The 24,613-nt window shown below is 41.3% G+C and overlaps 1 protein-coding gene across 1 annotated transcript in view; it reads left to right on the forward strand.

The window, feature by feature from the left end:
- Window positions 1–9,805: 9,805 nt before the first annotated feature.
- CRYBG3 (crystallin beta-gamma domain containing 3) overlaps window positions 9,806–24,613 on the forward strand; it is a 98,230-nt gene continuing 83,422 nt past the window's right edge. Inside the window, exon 1 of the mRNA XM_076351003.1 lies at window positions 9,806–9,951. Within this exon, the coding sequence (XP_076207118.1) occupies window positions 9,827–9,951 (125 nt within the window). The 5' untranslated portion in view covers window positions 9,806–9,826. The remainder of the gene's footprint in view (window positions 9,952–24,613) is intronic.

Genomic DNA, 24,613 nt, shown 5'->3' on the forward strand with positions numbered 1-24,613 from the left:
TTGGGGGTTTTTTTTGAGAAACAAAATAGATAATGAGAGAAGGTCACAGAAGACTGGAATAATAAAGCAAAAAAGGGGACTACTGACAAAAGGCTTCAACTCTTCTCTTTCAGAAAGGTCAGGAAAGTTTGCTTTGAAAGGTTAACTTGATATGCCCTGATCTTTTTTTATTATTATTGCACAGCCCATACTTGACTGCTTAAATTGTAAAATGCACTGTTACTATGCAAAAATAATATTATGTGTGATAGCTAATCAGAATTCAGGACTTATAATGCTGTCTTATAACAAATGCCAAGTGTTTTTAGTAATATTCTGTAACCATACTTTAGTTCTGAGGCTCTGTAGCTCCTGTCACAGTAAGTTACATCATGAAAGCATCTGTGTTGGTGTGAACCAGCACTTTAGAATTAATTTACCAGTGTTCAGTCAGTTGGATTGCTACTTAATTGGCTGAATGTATGTAGCCATATGAAGTACTTGTTCTCAGAAGTACAGTGCATATGTGATAACATACTGTTCTCTTTCAGTGGATGTCAGGATCTCACCATGCGAATCTGCCATGTTTACTTATTCCCCTTTTCTAATGATAGCATGAAACCCACTCCCACTACCCTTTTTCAAATAATCCTTAAAATGAAAGCTAGGCTGTTAATGTCTCTTGTCTACCATTAAATGATCTTATGTTTTACAAACTCTTTATCAGAAGATGAACTTAATTGTATTGCAATCATATTACTCGGGCACCAACTCACAAGGGAGTGTAAGTAATTTCTCTGTGATTCAGGGGGCACCTTTGAAGATCAGGTTAACTTGTTTAGTAAAAGAAGTGTAAATTTAGAAACTTCATGTTAGGCAGTCTTTTTAAAAACAACTTTGTCTTTGGAGATCAGTAGGTAGATTGTAGGCCTAGCAAGATAGTTATTGGACCAAATTTAGTTCGTTGAAGAGTTGCCTAACAGTTCTCAGTAAAGAGAAGAAAAGACAGTAAGGAAAGGATGTAAGAAATCAAGGAAATTGGGGTGTGTGGAAGAAGTTTGTTTGGGCTGAAGAAGAGTCATGCTAATGCTAATGAATATTAAAGAAACCCAAGCCTCTTGAGGCTCAATGAAGTAACCATGATAAATGATTGAAGTGGATGCTTGGCAATACAGGCTCCCTAGTAAGGAGAGCAGCCCCACCAAACTGCTTTTGTAGAGCAAGATAGTTGGTGCTGAGGACCTGATGTCCCCAGTCTGTGTGTGAGTCTCCTTCAGCCTGGCTCCTTTCTGACCCTCCAGACTGAGTGCCTCTCAGTTGTTGGAGCATGTTGGGTGCACTCTGAGCTTTCCAGTGTAGTTTCATACAAAAAGAATTCAGTTTGTGTACTCCCAGCCTACTTTGCGATGTAAACAAAAGCACTGTTAGGGAGGATGATCATTAAAGTACCCTTGTGACCTGAACTAACTAGTGTAGGCATGCCTGTACAAACTTAAGAGGGGAAACAATCCCAAAGTTTTAAAACCATGGAGTTGAAACCATGTAAAAGAGTAGCAGACCTTGGCAAGAGGTCTCTGGATGCCAAGGTTCCCCAGGAATAATTCCAGTGAAATATCTAGTAAAAATACAAGTTTGTAGTATGGTCCAGTCGGAACTGGGGAAGTTTATTCCGCTAATAAAGGATATAACCATTAGACAGGGATTAAGTGGTAACACTTCCAATTTAGAGGAAATGGCATAATATGATTTGTGCAAAATAGGCAGTCATGAGTAAAAAGAGTTATTATTGGCTGTCGGGCATTGTTGCTGTTCCTGACATCGTCTGTATTTATGATCACACGGGTTTAAACGTGTTACTAGGGAAAAACTTTGCAATGCTTTTTTTTATTTAAAATTTCACTCTGCAAGTAAATCTCTGTATGTTTTAATCTTATCCACCAACATTTATTAGCCTAAACTGAACAGGAAAAAAAGTGTCTAAAAATTGATGTAACAAGTAACAAATGGATTCAATGAACCAGAAAGTGTATGTTGTTTTCAATGATAACAATATTCCATGAATTTTTTCATCACTTATTATAATTAGCAATGGATTACATGGAAGCAACTTTGTCCCAATTTAACATCTTTGTCTGTGACACGTGATTTTGTTGGCCAGTAGTTACATTCTTGCTTTAGAGGAGTAAGGATGGATGAAGGGTTTCTTCTCAAGGGTAGAATGTTCTGCTGGGAAAGGTGATGCTTGTGTCTTTGTAATACTTCCCCTCCTCCCTCCCCCACCCCTTTTGTTAGGGGATCTTTTACATTCTTAAGGTAGTTTTCAAAGGGAAAGTGTTGCTCTGTTTTGAGGTGCCTAGAACCCACCGGTAATTGTCTGGTTTTTAAGTCCTCTGCTGAGGTTTAAATTAGGAGCAAGTTAATGCTTTAAAAAATTTTTGGCAGCAGTTTCAAAGCAGGCTGAATTGACCTATAAACTAATCCAATCTAGTGGTTAGAAAGTATTGCTGCATATTGCAATTAAGGTTTGAGCCTTACTATTTCTTTAATTGGTACCATTATAAAATAAGAACAATCAATTTTATCTTAGAAAACAATTGCAGAATAGCCACTTCAGTGCTGACTTATCAATACTAGCATATGTACAGATCTTTCGTGTTGTAGCATTACAGTTTCTGGAAATTAAAAGACACTTATCCAAAATCAACTAGTTTAGGTTGTAGGAATATTTTTTGAGTACCAAATTTCCATTTCATAACTGTTAAAGTACTACTTAGTTGTCTGTCTACTCTGATGTGTCATGCAATGGTTCAAAAAAGGATTAAAAAAAACCCTTTTGTGGGTAATAAGTGCCATGCTTTACTTGAGGTCTGTTCTGTCATCATGTCAGGTAATGCATTTTAATAAATAAGTCCTTGATTTATGCAGGATACAAAATACCTACGTGCTTTCTTCAAGGCTGTAGCAATGCCTAAGTAGTTAAATGAATGACAGTTGATCTGATGTTGGCATCATACTAAATAGCAGCACTTCAATCAATTCCTAATATAAAGAAAAGTTTACAGCTTTATTCAGGGAATTGATTTAATGAAGAGATACTGTGAACCTTTCTTTTCAGCAGCAGTTCAGCACACCCTGAACAAAAATTTGGAAAAACTTCTGTATATTTAGTATTTATGAGCTACAGTAAGTGCATCCTATAAAATGCTGTCTTCCATCGCAGGGAAACCCCTTTATTCTTATTACTCATATTTTATTGGTCTAAAGCTGTACATACAGAAAATGTTTCTAAAGAACAACATCAGATAAAAAGACTGCGTTTCAGACTTATATGCCCATTAGCCACACATTTCCTTATGATGGTGTTTACTTCACTGAAAAAGCTTTTCTTCTCTGACTTCAATTACAATGAATGCTTGAGTGAGGAAACATATGGATTGTTCAGAATTTTTGTTCTTGGGTATTAAGAGAATTATTTTTTCCCCTACTAAAGGTTCTGTTGTGTTGGGCTTTAAAAAAAAAAGGGGGGGGGGGATGTCAGTTATGCTGTTACTTATCCAGCTAACTAGGCATAGTCTGGTTAACGGTCACTCGCATTCTTACAAACTTGGGCTTTAATATTTCTTACCCTTTTTCTGTATACTATACATACTGTTTACTGTTATGTGAAACTGGTATGCCAAGAATTAGACTCTGTTTTTCTGTTTGTTCTGTAATAAGATTGAAGTATTTTCTGCCTGTTTGGAATAACTTGTGGATATAATTTGTATACATAAGAAAAGGTCTCTTTTTTTCTTTTTTCTTTTTTTTAATTTCTTTCTGGAAGCTTAAATGAAGTGGAGAAGAAAATAAGTTGTTCCATGAAACCAGATGGGATTCTGCAACATTTGCAGCCAAAAGCTTTTATGATCCTGTTTGGCTCAAATCCGTAAGAATTCTGCTTGTTAGAGACTGGTGTACTTACAGTCATTTTTACATACAGAATATTTTGCAGTGTATTTCTTCAGACACTAAAGATGATTCTTCCTTTTGGAACATACTAATACATGTGCTCACTATGAATGTAGTAAGAGTTTACTTTTTATATATATATTTTTTTCTAATTTTCAAACATTTTGAATAATGTTTTATAAAGGGCTCAGTTCATCGGGTTAAAAAGTATTCTGTGTTGTGAAATCCAGCAGGATAGACAAAGGGGCGGAATTGGTGTGTCTCTGACAGTGTTTTGCAGTCAGTAGTTCTATGAAGCCTTGGGGTCCAGGGACTGGTTTTAAGAAATCTTTGAAAGATAACTAAAAAAGGCAAATCTGCTGTCCAGAGGCTTAAGTTTACTGTACATAGGCTTGCACCACAATTGAAAACTGCTTAGTAATCTGCAAATTGAAAAATGTACTTTTACGTGCATGCATGGAAATAGGGTAAGCCTTTAGAATATTAGTAATTTGGCTTGATATTTGTAAGTGTATAGATTTGTACAGAAAGGTGTATATTCCTTTTAACTACAAGTCTGATATTCAAAAGACATTCTAGGTGGAAAAGTGTTAAATTAGTTACAATGTACAAGTTGCTGGTTATGTATTTCATGGTCTTCCTTTATTTGCATGTAAGACACCTCTTTTTGAAAGCTCTTGCATTCTTCTGGACACTAAATTATTTGTGCTGCTTTTTACCATATATACAACATATCCTAGAATTTGGATGAAATTAGCTTACTGAAGCACTTTGTTTAACCATCGTTTTTCTAGCAAGGGTGGTGGTGAATAGATAGATTGGCTTAGCAAGGAAGCATAGTCCAGAATAGGATGGTTTTACAGATATCTCATTGTATGAAATGCAGATTTTCTTGAGCTCCAGTTAGGGCAGGGTGTTTTGCAGTGATTAGCATTGGTAAGAGCACAAGTGAGTTTCATCTTTGTATTCACACAAGTGTAATTGATATGAGGTGCTATCAAAAATGTCTTGAAACTCTTCCAGACAAGCTGTGCTAATCAGCTGAAAGTTATCAATTCTGTTGGAATGAACAGAAAGGGACTTTGGTCCTCATCTAGAGTAGCTAGGTGCATACATACCACCATCGTATGAGGCTTCTGAATGCTTTTTGCTCCATGCCCAGGTGCAGTGAAAGTCTATTTTAAAAGAGGTTCTGGTGTTGGTCACTTTTTATTTTGTTCTTTACAGTTAGTTTTCCATTTTAGCACTTCTGATATTGGGTAAATGTAAATGTCACAAATTACAGTGTAGAAAACAAATAGAAGAGGCCTTCTGAAAAGTCGATTTAAAGATTTTAATTACTACACTGAACCTTGGCCGTAGGTGGCACAGTGTATAAATCTTATCCAAAATAATAAAGAACACAGTTACAGCTCTCAGTAACTGCAGTTAACACCATGAGTCATTTCCAGCTGTCTTCTCCAGACGCGAAGGCATTTGAACAATAGCAGCTGACAGTGTGGCTCTCTTTTAAACCATTTTCAGTAAAACAAATGGAGGAACTGTGTGTTCACAGTTAAAGGATGTGAGGATTGCTGGAAGCTGCGCAGTGCATGCTCTACAGCAGAAGGTCATAGCTAGATAGAAAATACATCCTAGCAATCCTTGCTAACATGCTTCATCTGTGTAATAACATATCCAACACCCAAATCTTCAATTCTGTTGTTCGCCTTCGTTTTAAAATAAGCATAGATTAGAGATTTGAGTCATCAGTACTTGTTTCAACATCTGGACAATTAACATTGTCAAAAATGGCTAGGAAATATTACATGTGATGACTCCATTATGTGTATTTATTAATTCACGGTTTCATGCCACCTATTAGAAACCTTGCCATAATATATTACACACTGGAAAGGAAAAAGATAGGTAAGGGACTATCCATTATTAAAATACTATTGCTATTTGTGCCGCGTCTACCTGTAGACATGTTCTGTAAGAGCCTGGAAAATGGGATTGCCTATTAACAAGAAAAAGTAGCCAAGGCAGACAAAATATTTTTATAGATAAATGCATTAGATGTGTATGAAACAGAAAACTGAACTATGCTTCTGTTTAGCAGGGTTGTACCTCAAAACATAAGACCATTTCTTATTGTAGTGGTCCGACAATGCAAACAGTTTGAGAATGTTTGGGTTTTTTTTTCATTTAATAGTGCTAAAATGTTTAGTTTGGTGGTTTTAAGACTACATTTCTCCCCTAGTTATGACTTTAATGTATCAGAAAAGTTCTAAAACTGGGTGTGAGAGGAGGGCTCTTCATAAACCAGTACAATGGAAACTTGCTTTCCTTTTTGGTATCCAAACAAAACAAAAGATTTGACTCAAGATTTTAAAGACCCATAAAAGGGAGGAAATTCAGAAAGCACAATTAAAGTTTTACCATCTGCTCACTCTAAAGCAGTAAGGAGAAGGGGGAGGTTTCCCTTGTGCACAACCATTATAATCTGAATTGCAGTAGAAAATTAGTGGATGTGGAAGAGGCACAGCACACACCCCCTCTCTTATTTGAGATACTGATTCAAGTGGAACTCTGGGCAGGATGAACTACAAAAAAAACGTATTGAGAGCCTCGGCTTGGCATTTTCCTCCTCTGTGCCATTGCTCCCCTCTGCAACTGTGTTTTAATGGTTTCTCACTGCCTTGGGCGATGCAATATTACCTTGTATGGGCCACATGCGAGTACTCTAATCTGAAGCCGAAAGGAACCTGTTTCCCCCATCTGTTTTGGCTTGCATGTGTTGGTGCTGCTGTTAATGCTGACAGCTGTGTTAATATGCGAGGCCACCTGCCACATGGTAGATAACTGCATCTTTGGGTAAAAGCCTAACTTTTCTCCCTTTGTGGAAGGTGTAGATGGCTAAAACTGGGTTCCTGTTGGCAACTCTGCTGGCAGTTCCCATTTTATTATTTTAAATGTGTCAAAATTATTTACTCTTAAGTCATGTGGTACTCAGTTACTCCAGGGTACGCAAAAAGAAAGGGATTCTCTAACCTGAGCCATGTTCATCTTTTATATTGATATAGTTTTACTACTTTGATTAGAGTTTACTTATGTGCCTCCGGTAGAACTGCCATTTGGTACATTTCTGTATTTTCTGCTTTTAGATGCAGTGAAGAAGGGAGAAACAGATTTTAGCACAAAATGTTACTGTTTGGGATTAGCATTTCTGATTAGGTTGGCTCTTTGTTCTTGGACAAGCACAGCCCTGGTAATGCTTCGTGCTGCACTGTGGTGCCCCTTGGGGCACCTCGCTGGTAGAGTGTGGACAGATTTTGGATGCAGCTAGGTGTTTTGACTGCCTCTGTCTCCGTGTGCAACCCACTCACCATATTATACTTAATACATCCTGAGGTGGTTATGAGGATTAATTAATGCTTAAATCCTTTGAAGATACCGGATGCTCTATAAATGCTAATTATTACATTCAGGTTTGCTACAGCTTAGGGATTAGACCTTACTTAAGCAATAGGTAGGGAAGCTGTGAGATGTACGTGGCAAAGAAGAATTGAAAGTAATAAACAGTTACTGAGAGCCTAAGCCTCCCTGCAGCCTGTTTGTGCAGTCCCATTTAATTGCTTTTAATAAATTGCCACTCTTCTAATTTGGTTTTGGAGCCTTAATTGCTTTTATTTTGAATGTCAGAGGGAGTGTCTCCTCTGTAATGTTCCATAGGGGCTGCTGTTAGATTTTGTAGTTTCAGCCCTGATTTGCCATTTCCCTGAGAATGGGCAACTATGTGTAGGCACTTTCAAAATGTGGTTTCTTTTTTCTCTATACTGTTCTGGAATGAAACATTTCATATTTTTATGCCAGGTTTGGGGCATCCGTATCTCTGAGAGAATTGTCTGCTTCTTGTCTGGACACTGAAAACTAGGCAGGGCCTTGTTGCATAGTAAGTGCTGGTCCCCTGAATAAGGTTTGTGACTGGTCATTATACCATATGAAAGCTACTTTTTGTAACCTGTGAAACAACCAGCTAGTCCCAACTCAGACTGACTGGTAAAGATTTAAGTACATGTCCAATATCCACCTGTGTCTCTGTTTTGAAAATCCACATGAAAGCTATATGAGACCTGGACAATGAGGGGGAGTGGTCTGCGCACTTCTGAAAAGACTTTGCTCATAGCTGAGGCAGTGGAAAGTAGGCAGAAAAGTAGCCAGTAATTTATTTTCAAGCTGTTTTATTGCTGCTGCTTTGCAGATAGGCCTAGAGTACCAGTTTCATATCCACCCCAAGTTGGAGCCACGGCAGGCTGATACTATGGCACAGTGCTAAAGAATACAGGCAAAGAGACCTTGGGTATAGTGGGGGTGAATTGAGGTGAATGAACGGAGAAGGATCTTGCAGGGAAAAAAGTGAGCGCTGGCACAGGTTGCCCAGGGAGACTGTGGAGTCTCCATCCTTGCAGATATTCAAAAGACATGGCCCTGGGCAACCTGCTCCAGGAGGCCCTGCTTGAGCAGGGGGCTTGGACCAGGTGACCTTCCAAGGTCTCTTACAACCTCAGCCACTCTGTGATTCTGTGAGATGGCACGTTGCAAAAAGGAGCTGGTAAAAAGGTGTGAGGTGTAGGCAGTCACAAAGAACAGCAGAGATGTTCTCATCAAGATGAGAAACTGTGGTTCTGTATTTAAAATTCTAAGATCAAGGTTAGTCAATTTTACCAGTAATTCACACTCAGTGAGTCATTAAGGTTTTATGCATCACTTCGATCTATAAAACAAGGATAACTTTTGTCACCGGGTTGTTGCAATGACAAGGTTGTCTCTGCTGGTAAGGATGGTTTGATGTTAGCTCAAGGGAGGCCACACTTGTCAGAGAGAGAAGAATGAAGGTTTCGGTATTTAAAAAGCAAAACCAACCTCCTTTCTAGGAAGAAATCTTTTCAAAAGGTAGGAGAACCCCCTTCCTCCAAGTCACTTATCATCAGCAAGGATGGCCTGAACTGAGTGATGGAGGGAGGCGAGTGGTGAAACAGCCACACTGCTGCTGCTGTGTACCTTTATTTGATGGAAATGTTTTGTTGTGCTGGCATAATGGGCATATATGTTACGTGGCAGCCAGACAGTGCCTGGCCCAGGACAGTGCGAAGCTAGTTACTGACTTTGCCTTGGCGAACACATGTAGTATCTCAAAGTTGGCACAAGTTAAAAACTGTAGACTAGGGTTGGTGTTTGCAGTCAGTCAGGAGTGTAAATTCTCAAGGCTGTCTGTCCTCTTACAGAGTTAATTTTCACTTCTGATCTTTTCTCTTTGTTCACATTAATTATGCCACATTAACTTAAAAAAAACAAAACAACAACAACACAAAAAGCAACCAAACACTCCTCCTCGGGAGGAGAGGGCAGGCTGCGTGCGGTGGTGCTTCCCTCTCTGCTGCCATCGCTTTCCTCCCGCGACCCTGTGCTCTCTCCAGGGCAGAAACCGCCTCCCCGCGCGTTTGCAGACGGCGGGGCCGGTCCTTGATCCGCCTGCCGACAGGAACGACGCTGCCGGAGCACGGATAGTGGTGAAACACCTTCGCCTGCCCCAGCCTCCCCCTCGTGCCACCGCTTCTGCAGCCGCAGCACGCCGGAGCCGGCCGCCGGCCTCCCGCCTCCCCGGGCGCAGCTTTCGTCTTTCCCGGTCCTCGCACCCGGACCCTCCTTCCCGCCGCCGCGGCCTCCCCGCCGGCGGGAAGGGGCGGGCGGAGGCGGAGCGGCGGCTCCGCCCCGGGGGCGGGCGGTGGCCGCCCCCGCCGGAGGAGGGGGGAGGTGTTTGCCGCCACTGCCTCCCGCTGCCGCGGGGACTCGGTGCCGGGCGGCTGCTGGTGGCGGCTGGCGTCCCGGCAGCGTCCCGTCCCGGACGGCGGCGGCGATGTCCGGTGGGGGCAGCCGGCGGCGGGCCGGCCCCTCCTGGCACAGCACCTTCTCCCGCTTCTTCGTCAAGAGTCCCCCCGGCGAGGGGGCGGCGGCGCCGGGGCGGCCGGCGGGCGCGAACAGGTACGTGGGGGACGGGACCGGACCGGACCGGTGCGGCCGGGCGCCTGCTGCCGTCCTCTTCCCCCATCCCACCTGCCCCCGGCCGGGGAGCGCCGTGAGCCGCCGGGGCGGGGGACGCGGGACCGTGCCGGCCGCCCCGGTAGATGTTGCGACACCAACGGGTGAGGGAGGGAGAAGAAACGGGTGTGTTCAATGCGGGGGGGGGCCTGCCCGGAGGTCCCGGGGCTGCGGCCCCGGTGTTGAGGTGCCGCAAGGCGCCTCGGCCGGTCACGGGGCCGGCGCGGGCCTGGCGGGGACGGGTTCGGCTCCTGTGAGAGCAGCCCCCGCGGCGGGAGAGCGGCGGCCCCAGCCGGGGCGGCGGCTCGTCACACGGAGTTTGAAACCGGGGGCGGGGGGGGGGTGTTAGCCTGACCGCTGGCATGGTCTGAGCTCGTGTTTTTGGCGGTGGTGGTGTTTTTAATTTAACGCGACCGTGGCACGGTGCGAGGCGGGTCCCCCGTGGGCTTGACGTTCAAGCGGTGGGACGTTAAGGGGTTTTGTTGGGAGTTGGCCTGGCCGTTGGGTGAGCACCGGCCGGCGTCCTGCGACCCCGCTTTCCCCGGCCCTGCGAAGTTCAGCCGAACTCGGTCGCATGATGGAGTCCTGCGTGAAAGTCGCGTCGGTGTAAATAGCCGACTCTGGGACTTCTTCTTTGCCCTGGTTAGGGTGGTGTGGGTGTTGGCGGCGGGGCTGTCTCGCCCACTTGTTCCTCAGGTTGCAGCCCCTTCGTTGGAAACTGAAAGCAGGGCAGAGCACAGAGGGCTGTGTGTGGTTTGGGTTTTCTGTTTGTTTGGTTTTTTTTTCTTTTCGGTTTGCACACTTGCAGGTTTCTTTCGGACTGCTGTAAATCAGATGTTAATATGATACAAATATTACTGATGTGTTTAAGTCTCAATGCAAAATTTGTGGTTTATGGAAACCTAGTTATTAATAACTAGTGCAGGGAGACTTTACAAGATGAAGAGGTTTGGAAATGTCTTGTGTATTTGTTCCTCTTCCTTTTTTTCCTTTTTGTTTTTTTTCTGGTGGCTGATTTCTATGTGTACGTAGGAAAGAAGCACAGATAAAGTTTCCTTAAAGTTTTCTTCTGTTTCTCATGCAGCCTTATTATTGGCCCTAGTTAATTTGGATATTTTTGTGGTGAAAAGGTGCCAGCTGGCTAGGCCTTATTTCCTCAGGTGTAGTATTTTTTTTTTTTTTTTTTTGCTTTTAACGTGTTGGTTTTAATCTTTGAGTTGAGTTGTATGCTGCATAAGTTTGTGTTTAAACCGGCAGACAAGTAAGTACAGTTTTATCAGATAGATAGTGGGTATCACGGTAGTTCTTCCAGTGAAAAACTTTAGGATCTTGCTCTGCATGTTCTCAGCAACCATGAAAAATAGCAGAGCGCATTGCTATCTTACACTGGCCATCTTAAACGGTCTCATAAATGCACCATCAAGTTTTTTAACTTTGGGGGTTTTGTTTTACTGTGAGCATTTGACGCACCAATACATCACCAAGGATCCACCAGCCTTTCATGAGCACGAAACGTTGCTTTTTATTTCCTAAAAAAAATAAAATAATGAGGAGCCAGGCTGCTGAATCAGGGGCACCTTTACAGTTGCGGGAGTAGTGTGGCTATTACGTCTGGCAGGGGTGGTTAACATATGGGAGAAGGAAAAGGCTTGGATCTGGCTGAGGACCTGAGGAGGCAATAGGAGAGGTTTCATCGGACTCCTCCTTGCCAGCTCCCTACAGCTGTGGTTCGGAATAAACAAAAAGCATAGCGGTCACCTTGGTAAGGAGGAGGGTGATGCTTGTTTGGTGGTTTGCGTGCTAAATAGCCTGTCTGTAGGTAGCACTCATGGTAGACCTGCTCCACTTAACTTGGGGCTGGAGTCTATTATCTGTATCTAAATCACAGTTTCATTTCCTGCAGCCAAGAGCCTTTCCTTTATTAGGAAGCCGGGGTAGTCCACGTAGATATGAAAAGGCTCGGGCCTCTTGGCCTTGTTCTTGAACTCCTTGCGCAGTTAGCTGGAGGGTTGTAGCCATGATTCCTCTCTGGAGTGGAAGCAAGCACAAACCCTCCTGCTCTGAGGAGTCCAATTTGGTATGTTAAGGAGCTTTTTTTGTTGGCTGGGTTGCAGCGTGGCACGTTAGTCAGGAATGCTGACGTTCTTGTATTTGGTTTCCACTGGCAGCCTTCTTCACAGATTAGCGTAATTGCATACATTAAACAGCACTGGGTTGGGATGAGTGCTGCAGGTTTGCTCGTCATGTTTATTTAGTGAGCTTGGTGGTGTAGAAAAATGGATCGCCAAACAAAGCGTGCGTGTGGGGAGGGGGAACCAAAGCTGCTTTGTATGTTTATTGTTAAGGTGTGGAGTGCGTGAGGCGAGTTGGGGAATATGTCTTTTGTGAAGTGTTATGAGAAACATATACACCAGGATGGTTAATTTCCTGTTCAGATTATCACTATGATATATATTGGAACCAGATCAAATTTGAAATATATAGAAAGAAACTTTTGTATGGAGATACTTTACCTACCGCTGGGTTTCAAAAAACCAGAACACCTAAGCAGAGGGGGCAGGAGAGGGAGCAGTATGTTATACAGGGCCAAATACGCTCCCGGTGTACCTGCATTGACCTCTGGAGACACGCATCATGCTTAATGCCTGTGCAGAACACGACAGTTTTCCAAATCTTAAAAACGTACAGAAATGAGCCTGCGTGTGTCCAAAAGTCAGTCTCCATCTGCTCCCGCAAGTTAGGCAACAGCAGCTGGATGGAAAGTCCCAGCTTTCCTTCCCCCAACCCCATAGCTGCCCCTCAGCTCGGCGGGGTTTGGAGCTCTCGCCCACTCTTGCTCCAGGCACTGTATTCAGCCTTAGCTTTAAAAAAAACAAAACCCCAAACCTATTGTGGCCCTGGTTTAAAATAGGAGGAAGGGGAGGGGTGAATTACACTGTTTGTTAATCAGTGTCTTAGACTCTTCTGAGAACCTCATTTGATGAAGAGCTTATGTTAATAACTTGCCCTTACAGCAATTTGTAGCTCTGATGAACATGAGAATTGCTAGAGGCTTGCTTGCTTGTGGAAAAAATAACCCATGCAGATTAGTTGCAAGTTTCGTGGTGGCAAAAAGCACAGCACATGCGTTAAGGGCTTACTTGGCTTTTACATCAAACGTAGACAAATGTGAAGTATCTCCCACCGAGTGCTTGCCTGCGTGTGTTCTTCAGAGTTGGGGCTGCTTTGAACGAGGGCTTCGGTGCTTTTCATCCCAGTTCTTTATCATTAACTTCCATCAAAGGCAGTCATTATGCTCTACTCGGCTATTTGCTATTTTCAATAATACAGAATTGATTATTTGTTACCGTAGTGTTTGTCCTGGAGCAGTCTAAATCCCTAGGGTGAAAAAATCCCATTGAATTTTCACTATCCTGATGAGAGTCAGGTGTTTTGTTTTGTTTTGTTTTTTTAAATACATATTTCTTTAGGCCATCTGGATGAAGATACAGCTCTTACAGTGTAAGTCAATCCACTGCGGATTCTTTCAGAAATATGCAGCTTCAGTGGCTGAGCAATTGTTGTGTTGCAAATAAATGTGACCTTTCAGGTCATGTTAGAAGCTGCCAGGGAGGTGTGACACTTTTCACCAATCACTTTAACCCAGAGCTACCACCAAAATCCCCTTTAGTATTTTATTAGTTATTCTGTATGTTGTTCAGCAGGTTCATTTCAGGTTTATCTTTTTCCTTCCAAGTGCTGTTGGTTGGTTTGTCAAATAACTACCAGTGCAAGTGGGCCTTTGTTGGATTTGTCCAGATATTTCTTCTGCGTCGCTGAAGTATACCAGAGACATCACACAGGGAAGAGCAACCTTTTATTTGGTTTTAGAGGGCTTTTTTTTTTTCCCCGGGCTGAGATTATTGTTCCGTTCATCCATTAGTTTCTAACTAAGAGCTTTCAGAGATGGAAGAACTTTGTTTATTCTGCCTGAGGAGAGATTAGAGAGTCGCTTTCTTCCTCTGGGACTGCCAGTCATTGTTCCTGTTTACAAAGAACATGTATTTTTGTAGTTGTAAAAACTGTGCATTTGGGGAATGCTGGGAATTGATTGAAAGGGGAGTAATACATTTCAAACTTACTTCTTCTGAAGTTACTACCTCCTGGCTGGTTTTGATTCAGATACCATTAGCATCTTTGAAGAAATCCATTGTTTGCTGGAAAAATCAGTCTTTGCTTTCTAATAAAGAAACTTTTTCTTTCAAAAGGCAGAGCAGGATTTTTTCTGTTGTTGTTAAAATTTAACTCATTTGTGAGCGTACATCAGGGATGACGGTTTGTGGACCAGCAAGGGGAATATTCCAACCATATAGAAGAATTCAAATTAGACTTACCTAATCAAGATGCATTATGAAAACTTTCTGTTCATTTGTTAATTTGGGGTTTTTTTGTTTCTTTTTGCTTCCTAGATTTTTCTATTATGAGTTTTATTGCAGGGTAATTCAAAATAGTAGCAAAGGCCCTGATTCAGCAGGGTACCAAAGTGGTTGCCTATAATTAAATAGGTGAATACTTCTGTGCACTATAGTGGGACTAGTTATTTGATTAGAATTAGGCGCATACCTAGATGTCTCATGGGGCTGAGACCAGAAGGAGCAAGCCCAGCAGCTGGTCTTGTATGTGTGAGACATTTCCTAAAGGAAATGTTACTAGAGTATTAATTATAATAGTAGCGCTCCTTGGAAGAAACAAAGCAACATTCCCCCCTCCCCCCCCATTTTAAATATCAACAGCATTGTCTCCTTTCCAATTGTTGGCATAAGTGCTACAGTTAATACAAAAATATTTCCAAAACAGCTACAAGTCTATGGTTTTAAGTAACAGTTTTGCAAGGATGAAAACTCCTCAGTCTTCTCCTCTGGTGAACAAAAGGCTCACAGGTGGAAAAAAAAGCAAAATTCAGAAACATGTTGCTGTGGGGATTGTGTTTCTGATTATTGAAACTTCTTAAAAGGATGGAAACCCAGCTACTGCTTTTATTTTCTGAGGGGGTTTTGGATTTTATTACAATTCATTTAGTATATACTATTATACTTCCAGACAGTAGCACAGCACTATGTTGTTTAGGCTTTCCAGGGGATAGTAATACCTCTATTTTTCTGGTATTTTAATTTTCATTTCTAAAATAATTTTTATAATTCTAACCAACTTTACAGTATGACTTTTGAAGACTTTTAAGAGTCTAGTTTTAGTCTAGTTTTTTTAGGCTCTGCAGAGGGACCTGGACAGGCTGGATCGATGGGCCCAGGCCAACTGTATGAGGTTCAACAAGGACAAGTGCCGGGTCCTGCACTTCAGCCACAACCACTCCATGCAGCGCTACAGGCTTGGGGAAGAGTGGCTGGAAAGCTGCCTGTCAGAAAAGGACCTGGGGGTGCTGGTTGACAGCCGGCTGAACATGAGCCAGCAGTGTGCCCAGGCGGCCAAGAAGGCCAATGGCATCCTGGCCTGTATCAGAAATAGTGTGGCCAGCAGGAGTAGGGAAGTGGTTGTTGCCTTGTACTGGGCACTGGTGAGGCCGCACCTCGAATACTGTGTTCAGTTTTGGGCCCCTCACTACAAGAAGGACGTTGAGGTGCTAGAGTGTGTCCAGAGAAGGGCAACGAGGCTGGTGAGGGGTCTGGAGAACAAGTCTTATGAGGAGCAGCTGAGGGAACTGGGGTTGTTTAGCCTGGAGAAGAGGAGGCTGAGGGGAGACCTCATTGCGCTCTACAACTACCTGAAAGGAGGCTGTAGCGAGGTGGGTGTCGGTCTCTTCTCCCAAGTAACAAGTGAGAGGACATGAGGAAATGGCTTCAAGTTGCGGCAGGGGAGGTTTAGATTGGATGTGAGGAAAAATGTCTTTACTGAAAGAGTGGTGAAACATTGGAACAGGCTGCCCAGGGAAGTGGTGGAGTCCCCATCCCTGGAGGTATTTAAAAGACGTGTAGATGAGGCACTTAGGGACATGGTTTAGTGGGCATGGTGGTGTTGGGTCGATGGTTGGACTCGATGATCTTAGAGGTCTTTTCCAACCTCAATGATTCTATGATTCTAAGATCAGAAACATGGGTTTCCGTAGTCATTTCACTTTCTCATGTCAATTTTGCAACATGCGATATAGCCTCTAATTGTGTTGTGTTAATGTGATTTCATGACTTGCCTTATTTTGAAATGGAGTCTTTGTTTTCTGAATGTTCCAGTGTTTCTTAAATTGCTAAAATATTTTACTGAGGGCAGTATATCTGCTTAAGCAGTTTGGAGGTCTTGGGGCCTAAGTGTATGAACACTGTGTGGATCTGCACTTCACCTGTGAACAGTGTTGTGTAGGGAAAAATGTAGGAGGAAGTATTTCTTGTGAGCACATGAAGAGCAAATGCAGAAAGAATGGCAGTGACAACAGACTTTCTTTTAATCATCAACTAAATGCTACAAATTTAGCCATCAAATTTATTTTGGTTGAATGGAAAATGCATGGTTTCAACACAAAAGAGGGAACATTGATAATAACTGGAAAATGTCTGTAGGATGCTTCCTGATGTATATTTTGTGAGTAAAAAATGGGAGAACAGGAAAGTATTTTCTTGTGTTGAACTGGTAGCCTTGTGTGCCTTTACCAAGAGTTTTCTTTTCTTCTCTACCAAGAGAAGAGCTTGCTGCATTTTGCTGGTGACACCAGTCTCTCTTGCTTGTTTTTTCCTAGGTGCTTTTTCTTAATGACATCTTTTAAAAATTCTGTTATGCTCTGTTTATCAGGAGGACAACAGTTGCTGCTGCTTTAAAGCTTTCCTGGATTTTTTTTTTTTTTTAGTATCTCCTATTTTCATGTCATTTGTAAGTACCATCGTTTTTCCCCAACCCTGTAAACATGCCATTTGAAAACAGTTGTATAATGGGCTGTCTAGTCTCTATTAATTCAATAATTTTAACCCTAATAAACTTAAATAGTTTATAAATCTGTTTCTGATATTATACCAAGTTTATGTGCTAGTGGCCAATAACCTATTTATTTCATAAGAATGTTAGAAACTTTATCTAACCAATCAGACTGGCAAATATGGAGCAGATTCTACATTAATGTTGGTTACTATGCTTGACATATGCCAGAAGAAAAACCTTGATGTAATCTGGTATAATCCTACTGTCCAATATCGAAGTAGGCTCCAATCAGAAACATTTCTATTTCTTTTCTCTAGCCTTTGTACGACTGTTCAATTCCGTCACATGTAAAACAGATTAAGTTATTCAGCAAGGGTGATCATGGGCCATCATACTTATTTCACTTAGTTGTAGCCTTTAAACTTAAAGGTACATGTTCAGTGTAAAAACATGGTTTGGTTCTTGCATTTTTCATGTAAATTTTCATTGTAAAATGTGGCATACCTGTGATTTTATAACTTCTTTATTTTCCATGATATTTTTAGTTGCGTTTTAAAAGAGGATTAAAAAAACCCCTCTTTGTTTTATACTAACAAACTCCTGTAGCTCACACAGCTACATGTGACACAGCGCTACTAATGCAGAACATGAGGCTGACCTAGCTTTGCTACAGGAGCAAAGAACAGTATGTAAATAAGCAGCATGAAGAGGTCTGAGAGGAAAAATTCTTAAAATTTTAAAAATTAAAACAGTTAAAAAATTGCTTAATGCTGTCTGTAATCAAACCAGTTTCTAAGTGGGATAGTTTAATTGAATATAATACATTTTGTGCTATTCTAACACTTAAATTAATCAGATGATTGTAACACTTCTTTTGCCTAAGTTCCTGCCTCGTCCTCCTGGCTCCATTTTCTCCTTCCTTACCTTTTTCTGCTTTCTGTTCTTTTTCCTCCACTTCCCCTCTTATTTGTTTTAAATGAAATAGCAGCTTTGCTTTCCTTTGACCCTCTAATTTCAAACTCACTAACTTGTTTTTATAATTTCCATTTATCTTAATGTCTTTACTGCTCCTCCCCTATGTGTGAGCTTAAGCACAGAAGTAGGAGCCAGAAACTTCACATTCAAATTTCTGTGCAAACACTCCCTCTCTAAGACAAGCCCCAGCAGCTTTGCCAGAGACTAGGGGCAAACTTTGCCACTGCTACTACCATTTGGTTTCCCAGGAACAGTGTTAGCCTTGGGAATCTTGCTGAGAAGTTGGCCAAAATTTTTCATTTTGAAGCTTTTTAAAAAGGGCAATATTCTATTTTGTGAGGGAAGGGGAACACAGGAAAGAGCTCTTTATTCATTACTATTTTCTGTTAAAATGCTAGCGTTTTTATTTTCTGTTAAAATACTAATTATTTTAACTGTCATTTGATAAAGAAGGCAGTTTTTAGGAATCTTCATTGATTTCCTCACATCTTGTTGCCACTGAGCTTTACAGTAACGTTTTCCTTTTGATTCATTTAACAAATGTTTAGTGTACCCTGTCTCATGTCGTTCAATATACATTCCAAAAGTTTGACTCTTAAAAAATTGTCTGCCTTCTCTTCGTAGATAAGGTTCTGATAGTTCTCCTGGCTGCACAACGCGTGAATGGCTTCACAAGTGTGACGTTAGTATCTAGAGTAAGGTGTTGGTATTTCACTTTTAAGTCTATTGTATTTGGTTGAATTAAAGGGGAAGGATTGCAAAGTTGATTTACCAAGGCTTCCGGGTGACCTGAGAAGTTAACAAACTTGATGTTGATCTGAACATCACTAGAGGATGGGAATTGTCAAACTCAGTTTTGTTCATGAGATTACAGCTTCAGTTGACAAACTGCTGAAATAGTATCCTTAGACTCTTTAAGGCATCTGACTTGGTGCTGATGCTCCAATTAAAATATTTGCAAGTGTAATGGCAGTGGGCTAAAAATCGACATACAGAGGGATATAAAAAGACCGGATATGAAAAATAATGTTCTACAATTAAAAGGACGTATTTTTTAATCAGTTTATTTAATAGCTTCACAAATAATTTGAAAGAGGAAAAAACTGTAGCATGTGAAGTTGCAGGTGACTAGAGCGAAAAGTATGGGAATCGCCATGTAGATGACAACATTAAAAGCAGACTAAGTTGCCATGGTTGACAGTCAGCTGAATGTGAGCTGCCAAAGCAAAGTGGTGGCTCGGAGAGAAAATGTGGTTCTCAGATGTATAAATAAAAAAGTACATGTATTCTGTGGATGAACTTTGGTTACTAGAGTACTGAGTCTAGTTGTGGTGTCCATGATTTATTATGAAAAAGGTGCTGACAAATTAAAAAGGACTCTGAGAAGAGCTCCAGAACAATTTGATGTCTGGAAAACCTCCCTCACAGAATAAAATTAAGTAGCTCAATAGCGTTTAGTTTGTCCAAGAGAAGGTATTGAAATGACAGGGTTACAGTTTAAGGAATGACTCTGCCTCGAGGTATGTAACTGCAAGGAAAATGAGAGTTAAGTGCTTCATGTCATAGTAGACATGTGACTTGAAGAGGATGCTTGAACCCAAGGCCTTTGTAATCTGTCCCACATAGATGTACATTGATCCCGTAGCTGAGAGATGGGGCTTGACAAATCAGACTAGTAAGCCTAATTTTAAGTAGTGAATTTAGTAGTAGTTTACATGGAAAAGTTTTATTTACAAATGTGGTAGATTTTCCATTGCTTGATGGTTTTTAATCAAAGCTCTTATCTTTTGGTCAGGTGTTAAAGGCTCGACACAGGTCTACCTTGGTGAAATTTCATAATCTAGATTATGCAGGAGGCCAGCTTCAGTAATAATAAGGGACTGTATGGCAAATAAGGCAACTGGTATATATAGAAAAATATTACTCAAAAGGTCTGAATTTTTAGCAGTCATCTTCTTAATTACCACTTGGAAGCCAGAACAGAGAAGAAACGAATACTAGCTAACCTATGGCTCTTTGCAGATGTGTAATAAAAGTTTCATAACTACTACTGGTCTGTGGATGTGGTTTGAGAATCCCTGTAATGTGCTGAAACTTCATGGAGATTTTGGTCTTGCATGTCTATATTTGATAGTATTATTAGACTCGTGGTTTTCCGCTCATTCACATTCTTCAGGGAGGCTCTTGCACAGATGGATTTTAAAGTACAAGGTGATGAGATCCTTGTTACCGATCTCTCTGTTCCTCTGTTGAAATATCCTTCTGGAAGGTCACCACTGAATGTGCCACTGCATTGGCACTAAGTAAAATTGGAAGGAAGTCATGACATCAAAACCAAATGCTCCAGAGAGGAGCATTAGTTTTGTTCAGAGAGAGATAAAAGGCAGGGGTCAGGAACTGGCATTACACCCCAGAATGCTGAAATAAAAAAACTAGCAAGAAAGGAAACCTAAAAATGACATCAGCCTAAGTGATGACTCCAGCGGAGAGTGAATAGTATCAACAATCCCAAAAAACACATCATCTTGAGGAAAACTGTTTAGAAAATATTGGGAAGGAGATGTCACAAGTGATGTCATGAAACCTGGATAGATAGATGTATGTATGGGTCAAGCTTAGTTTATTAGCATTATGTCACTAAAGCCAGATGTAAAAGCTTTTTGCGTCTTGGCACCGTGGAGCATCTTTTGGGTTAGGCACTGCTTATCCTCTTACCATTATGAGTCATCACATTAAATGGCTAAATGGTTTCTGAGTTAATCTGAAGAGAAGACCAGTTAAAAACAAATAATGCTAGCCTAATACAGTAGCAAAGAGGGTTTGACTATTCAGGGAGTCATCTGTCCCTGAAGAGAGAGAGAGATGGCAAAATGATAGAGCACTCACCTGTCTGGTAACATCTGGTAACGTCTGGACTGCATGAGAAGAGAATGCTGGAGCTGCTGCATTGGAAGAGACGTTGCTTCTAAGCAGCGGGAGAAGGAGGGAGGGTCAACATCCAGAAGTGCTGTTGCAGTGCTGTCCGAGTTGAGCTTTAGCCAGTTGTCCCCATTTCCTTAAGAGACTGCCCATTAATTTCCCCCTTCCCAAAGAGCAATCAGCAGCCTGTACCACCTTTTTGAAAAAGGAACCTAAAATGTCACAGCGGTTACTTTGTTTGGTGAGCTCTGCGTCTGGTCAGTCTCATCAAAACTTGCATGTTTGTGCTTTTGCATGCTGCCTGTAGCTTATTTTTTTTTAATCTGATACAACACATTCACAGTCTGCTGCGTGCATAACATGGGTGGGGTAGATTAATAAAGGAAGAAGGGGGTGGGCTTTTAATTTGCAAGTTCCGAGGGATTGTTATGAAGGACGAGGATGGAGGAAGCAGACTTCTCGCACCATACGGAGATGCCGTGAGGGCCTTTTGAAGATGTGATTGTTTGTAATTGTTCTGTTTTTAGAGACAGTTAGAAAAGATCTCGCAAACCGTGTACTTAAATTTGCTCCATTAAATTGGTTTTTTCCTTGACTGTAATCCCTCAGGTATATTAACTGACCTGCGTTTGAGTACTGCTTACACGTCTACTTTTTCTGTGAGCAACAATGCAGAATATGAACATTTGTCTCCCCCATAAGAATCTCTAACCTCTGCTGTATAAGTGTAATGATTAAAAACTTGGACCACGAATCTGTTTCTGATTCAGATGCCACCTGTCCAAGTATTACAGAAAGGTCAAAACAGATTTTCAGCAGCAGGGGAACAAAAAGCATTAGAAAATCACACAAAGAAAGGTTTGTGCAGAAGATACAGAACGGGGTCTTTGGTAACTTGAGTTTAATCTTGATTATTTAAAGAATAGGAGTGATGCTAATCAGGTTAGTCATGCTGGCAAGACAGTTGAGGAGAAGAGATCCCTCTACCTTCGCTGAAGATTAACCCATCCATATTGGATGCACTAATACGTAAGAGAAAAGGGAATGTCTAGCAGAAATAGCAGCAGGAAGGCAGTAGATTACATATTTGAGAAGTAGTTGAGAGGCTTGGTTTCTAGTCTTAATTTTGACAGGGTCTTTATTACTCAGAGCATTATTTAATATTTCCATGCCCTTTTTTTTTTTTAATTCTATAAAATGAAAGTAATATCTGCCTAAATATGTAAACAAGTGGTTGTGACAATTTGTAAATGACTGCCTGTATAGTTAAGAAGTCCATGGAAGCAAGTCAGCGGGGCAGAGGTGTTTTCTGTATTCCTAGGATTACGCTTTGCTCTTTCACTTCTTAAAAGCAAGTACAAAGTGGATTCAAAACTTGGGTTAGTAGAGTCCTATTGCTTGGTAAATAATGTAACAACAGTAGTTTGTGAAGCATAGAGTTGAAGACTGACGAGATTCATCTTCCTAATCTAGCAAGTGCTGAAATGCTCTCTGAGAGCTGGCTGGCTGATCTAGCAAAGCCATGTGGGTGGTCAAGCATAAGGCTCACTTTAGATGTGCTGAACTGGAGGTAGCATGCTCAGTACCTGCCGTGGCAAAGGACTCCAAAAATGCACCACTCCAGAAAGGCTTAAGGCAAGGATGAAACTCTGTGGAGCCAAACTTTAATAATATGGATGTAGCCCAAATGGGGGGTGGGGGTGGTGGGTGGCAATCCTTATTTTATGGTGAGCCTGTATACGCTACCAGTCTGTTGTTTTCAGTTCTTGGTAAAAGCGTAAGAATTCGGTGGTGTAACACCATGTAGCTACCAGGTCAACATGTATAACTATTTAATTGCAGAGATTGTCCTGTAGGAAAAAAAAAATAATAAATCCCCTTAGAATACAGTTCTTGGAAGTATAACATCTAGCCACTAATGATAGGATAGCATGGGCATATAAAATATTTAAGAATGGGTAATTTTTAGCATAAATACTAAATGTCTTATGTATTTCCCAAGAATTAATGTTAATTGTGAATGCCATAGCTTAATAATTGTGTTCACTGCATCTCTGAATATAGACTTATATGGACAACATGGACTTCCGTTGCAACATAGGAATATGTGGGGCATAATTACATTAGCTTCACCATGTGTTTTTTTTAACGGAGTGTAGGGTTGTGTGGGGGCCTATGAACTTTACTATTTTATTTTCCTCTTCAGGGAATTTGTGGGGAAAATACTGTGCAGCGTTCCAAAAGTTGTGATTAGTGACTGTTATGTGATTGATGCAATGATGAGAGGGGGTAAAGCCCTAAAAATTGTAGGGGGTTACTAGTGGGAAGTGATAAGCTGCATCATTTGAGCCCAATGAGTAGTAACCAGCCTGTTCTCCAGTCCTGGGTACCGAGTGTGGCAGCAGCTACTGTGTCTGTGGTGTTTAGACTGTAGAAGGTAATCTTGACTCTTTGGGAGAAACAAAACAATTTCATCCTAAACAATCCAAGAGGCCTGTTTCCAGCAAAGCGAGCTTTTGTGCTGTAAACTTCATTCATTCAGCGTGAGTCATTTGGTTTCAGTCAAAGATCCATTTAAAACTGGGCCCCGGCTAAGGGTAGAAGAGGTTCACAAAAAGTAGCTTCAGTGGTGAAGTGAGCTGCAGTGGTGCGTGCTTGCTTGTTCCTGCCTGTTGAGTGGCATTCATTGCCCCTTCATTTGTGCTGGTACGAATCACTGCACTGTAAACTGGATCATGGGCTGAATTTTTCCTGATGGAAGCTTCTGCTCCCCCCTTGATTTTATCCAAGACCATGGCCCTACTGAGAGCCCTGCTCGGCTGAGTTAAGGGTGGGAAGAGATAGCTGAGGTTGAGAAGGAAGGCATGGAAATTTCTAAAGCTGGTTCTGCTGATAAAGTCAGCATGTTGAGGAACTACACCCTAAAGCAGAAGGTTCAGAAATGTAGAAACGCTAGAATATAAACCATGAAAGGGTGTGGGGAATTTATTTCAGGTTTAGGTTTATTTTATGCTGGAAAGTAAAGTTTTGATACTTTTTTTTTTTTTACTTGTTGATTTTAAGATGCTTATCTGCTGAATTGCATTCTTTCAGTTTTGGTATGTAGACTATGGAATTTCATAGCGATCTGTCCAAGCCTGGCTAGCTAGAAGAAAGTAATACAGGCATATATTTCAAATACAAACAAGTAGGGAAGTGAAAAACGTTTTGGGAAAAAACATGATGTGAAGGGAATATGAGGAAAACAAAGTGATAAAAGAATAGGACGCTGGTGATCTGTGCTGGCAATACATAACGAAAGCAAGGATCTCATTTGTGGTCTGCAGACTGGTTTCATAAAGAGTGATCTCCTGAAGCCAGGAGGAACAGCTGGTGGAGATCAATCTCATTATTCTGCTCTTAAGTACAGGGAATTCCTGTTCCTGTCAAGTGTATCAGCATCAGGAAAAGCTATGCAGATCTGAGAAGGGTGTTTTTAAAAAAAAAAAAAAAAAAAAAAAACAAAAAAAAACTAGGAGGGAGAAAATAGGTTATGTACTGAGAAGCACTTTTGTTAGCGTGCCAGATTGCTCAGAAGTGATTGTGACATCTCTTTCATGAAACACATTAACAGCAGAAGAAATTAATCGGATAGAATATTAATTCATCTGCTCTGTCTTACAGGGAGGCAAAGAACAGCCAAGACTTTCTGTCTGATGCTCTCTCTGAAAAAGCATCTTTGTGTTTATGAATGCATTATAAAAGATTACCTGAGGTGATCTGAAAGTACATGGTTTTCAACTTGAGGAGAATCTATAAAAGAGGGGAAGGAGCT

Source organism: Aptenodytes patagonicus, chromosome 1, assembly GCF_965638725.1.
Source record: "Aptenodytes patagonicus chromosome 1, bAptPat1.pri.cur, whole genome shotgun sequence".
Lineage (NCBI taxonomy): Eukaryota > Metazoa > Chordata > Aves > Sphenisciformes > Spheniscidae > Aptenodytes > Aptenodytes patagonicus.